At 57.4% G+C, this 3,266-nt stretch overlaps 1 protein-coding gene across 1 annotated transcript, besides 2 other annotated features; it reads left to right on the top strand.

The window, feature by feature from the left end:
- Positions 1 to 194: 194 nt before the first annotated feature.
- Positions 195 to 222: a sequence feature (A-rich).
- A 70-nt stretch (positions 223 to 292) lies between these two features.
- On the top strand, positions 293 to 2,785 carry TraAM80_09984 (putative serine/threonine protein phosphatase type 5; the record flags this gene model as incomplete). The annotated part of the gene is made up of 1 exon (XM_029386637.1): positions 293 to 2,785. The coding sequence occupies one exon, from the start codon at positions 293 to 295 to the stop codon at positions 2,783 to 2,785; it is 2,493 nt and encodes an 830-aa protein (XP_029233505.1).
- A 232-nt stretch (positions 2,786 to 3,017) lies between these two features.
- Positions 3,018 to 3,051: a microsatellite.
- Between the last annotated feature and the right edge of the window lie 215 nt (positions 3,052 to 3,266).

Raw genomic sequence — 3,266 nt, 5'->3', positions numbered from 1 at the left:
CCGAGTGGAACTTCGTGGTTCACACCGGACACCCAGGGACGAAACATCATTAACTCGAATGATGCCGTGCACCGAGATAACGAGAGAAGAGGAATGAGGCACATCAATCATGGAGGTGTGTGTGTTTGTGTGCGAAGGGATGTTGTGTGCAGGCCGTTGCGGGTGTAATGCATTGTGCACGCACACGCCCACCGTTATTTTTCTTTTTCTTTTTTTTTATTTGCTGTGAGGGACAGGCGAGAGATAGGTGGAAAGGCCGGGGAAAGGCGGTGGATTGACACCCACGCGACATATGGCATCCAACCAGCAGGGTGCATGGAGGGCACCGTCGCGGCAGGCGGTTGAGGGCTGGCTCGAGCGCGTGGACGATATCACGGCATCAGTGGAGGAAATACTCCGTGAGGACGCGATGGAGGCCGCGCGTAGGCGGCAGGAGCGGGAAGCTCGGCGCCGTCAGACGGAGCTGGACGCGAAACGTGAGAAGGTGAAGATGCGGTATGACCCGAGGTACTACGCTCGATTTGAAAACGACGAGTTCATTGACAAACTGTTGAGGGAGGCGGAGGGCGGAGGAAGGAGGGCGGGAGTAAGGGGGGACGAGTCCTCCTACACCCGTGCGGAGCGGGTCTCGCTGGAAGAGGCCCTTCGACTGAAGGAAGATGCCGCAAAGGCGGTGCGGGCGTCAGAATGGGCGCGGGCATGTGAGCTCTACACTACTGCCGTCAACCTCAATGTGGTGGACATGGAACTGCAGCGCACGCTCCGCAACAATCGCGCCCTTGTGCAGCTGAAGCTCAAGCGCTACCTTGGCGCCGTTGATGACGCGAGTTATGTGTTAACTGAGGAACCAAATAATGTGAAGGCGTTGCTACGAAGGGCAGAAGCACTAAGACACCTACACCGCCCTCTTGACGCATTGAAGGATGCAGCGGAGGCACTGAGACTGGAGCCCGCGAGCCAGGAAGCCGGGGAGCTCGCACACTGGCTGCAACGGGCGAAGGCGGAGCAAGGTGTCTGTGCCGGTTTTCAGCACCGTCAGCCGGAGGAGGCAAAGTGTCTGGCCAGTGCGGTGAACCTGTTGGTGGCGGCGGTCGCGGCTTTGCGCGAGTCTTGTGCGGAGTCCATGGGGGGTGGACTGAGAGATGGAGATGACGAGAGAAAAAATGAGAAAAAGTTATTGGCTCAGGCTGCGGAAAGTGTGCGCGACAGCCTTGGGGTGGTGCAATTGTTTCATCGAGGTGCGACTGTGCTGTTTGTCCTTCTTGGAGGTTTGAATCCGTTGATCGAACTTGTTTGCATGACTCTCTTCAGTGGTTGCTTAGGGCTTGTCGATCCCGTCAGCGCTGGGGATCTGGAGCGGCTCTCGGCACGCGGAATAACCTTTTGCGTCGCAGCTCGCCTTTTGGCTCTTGTTTTGTTGGGTAGTGAGACTGGCGTCGAGGGACTGGAGCCCGATACTGTGGCGAGTCTTGTGCGGAGTTTGACGGATGTATTGTCGGCTGCACTTCAGCAGAAATTACAGGGAACCAAAGAAAGTACCACACTGAAACTAACGATTGCCGTCCTGCAGCTGTTGGAAGGGCTGGCCACACGTTACCCCATTCCGGTTCATGACCACTGCGCTTCCGTTCTGGTGACGGCGTGGGAGGTGATACGTAAAGGAGAGCCAGTCCCGCAGCTGCTTTTCTTTTACTGCGGCATACTCGAGGCGCTACTCAGGGGAGCGTCCGTGTGCGCAGCGGTTGCAAGGGACGTGGAGGAACTGCTGCCGCACGTGATTGAGGTGGCGCTATCGGCGGGACCAGAGCCGCTAAAGGAGGTTGGTCTTTCCTTGGCTGTGCGTGCCACCTGCGTCAGTGAAGCGTGTGCAAAGGCAATGGGCTCACCGCAGCTTACGCGTACCCTGTCAAAGGTGCTGCCGCCCTTCCAGAAAGGACACCGTACTGCACCTCTTTCCCCGCGTGTGGAGGAAGGGCTGTACGCTGTGGTGTACAACGTTCTTTTGCGGGCCGAATCCCGCTCTCAATATGTGGCCCAGTGGGGAGCCGTAACAGACCCGAGCAGCAAGGGAGACTCCTCCTTTGCTTTGCGTACCTGGCGTGCGCTACTTGAACAGATGCCTGCCAATGGGAAATCAACTGAGCGTCTCCCTGTGCATGCAAAGATGATGGCCGTGCTGGCAAAGATTTCACCCCACGACGAAGTGCTTCGAGATGCCATGCTGGAGGGCGAGGCGACGCTGTGGTCGATGCTGAATTTTGCACTTTCAGCACTCGAGTCTTGCGACGTCACAACTTCGGCTGCAATGGACGAGGAAGAGACAGTGGAGACGGCTGCTGCGTGGGAGCTTGTCGAGCACTCAAGTACATGCATTGCCGGCTATTACTCGAAGAACCTCCTTCTGCGGGAAAAGAGTCTCGCAACAGCAGACCGAATTGCCGTGTTGATGCGCATCGTCCGTTGCGCCGGCATCCGGCACGTGGTCGCGCTTGGCAACGCGGCGCTGATAGCGTCATTTGTGCCCTCCACAAGCTGCGTCCATTTTGCGGCAGTGAGCGGCGTGGACGTGCTCTTGGAGGCTTTGCGAAGTGTGCGCGAGCTTCTCTGCACGTTGGAGCGTGACGGCGGGAAGGGGTCTACGCGGTGGATTCATGGCAGGGCCGCTCAGAGGAACCTCGCGATTGCGCTCTCTCGCTGCTGCGTGGTGGAGGCTCAGCGGGAACGTCTGCGGGAGTTGAAGGGGTTTGAAACGCTCCATGCCGTTCTTGAGGCTCAGCCCGCATGAGCTTCGTCAGGAGGGGGCGAAACCAAAACGGCCGGGCTGCCGTCTGACTTCCGTCAGCCCACGCAGTGCGTAGGCGTGGGCCCAAAGACGTCGTTGCTGTTGTTTTATTACTGTTTTTCTCAGACGCATGCGGCGGGGCCGAGAACGCATCAGGTCTGCAGGGTCGCCCTGTGTCACATGGCTGTTGCAGTCGCTGGATAGCTTCACTTCTCTCCTCTTTTTTTGTATTTCCATTTATATATATATATGTGTGTATATATGTATATTTTGCGTGCTGTCCGCCGCGGGGCACCCAGCAAGCAACAGTGAACATCGAGGACAAGTAACAAGAAGGACAGTGGGAACTACTCAAAGCAGAGCTCGAGAAGAATAATGCCAGTCACAAAAGAGACCCTGGAGTCGTACCGGCAGTTCTACCATGACCAGCTGATGGGCGACTGCGTTCCGTTTTGGATGCGCTCCGACCTCATTGACCGGAAGC

The sequence above is a fragment of the Trypanosoma rangeli genome, assembly GCF_003719475.1.
Source record: "Trypanosoma rangeli strain AM80 chromosome Unknown Tra_15.4_contig_00747, whole genome shotgun sequence".
Classification (NCBI taxonomy): Eukaryota; Euglenozoa; class Kinetoplastea; order Trypanosomatida; family Trypanosomatidae; genus Trypanosoma; species Trypanosoma rangeli.
This window is presented reverse-complemented; position numbering and strand designations above follow the sequence as displayed.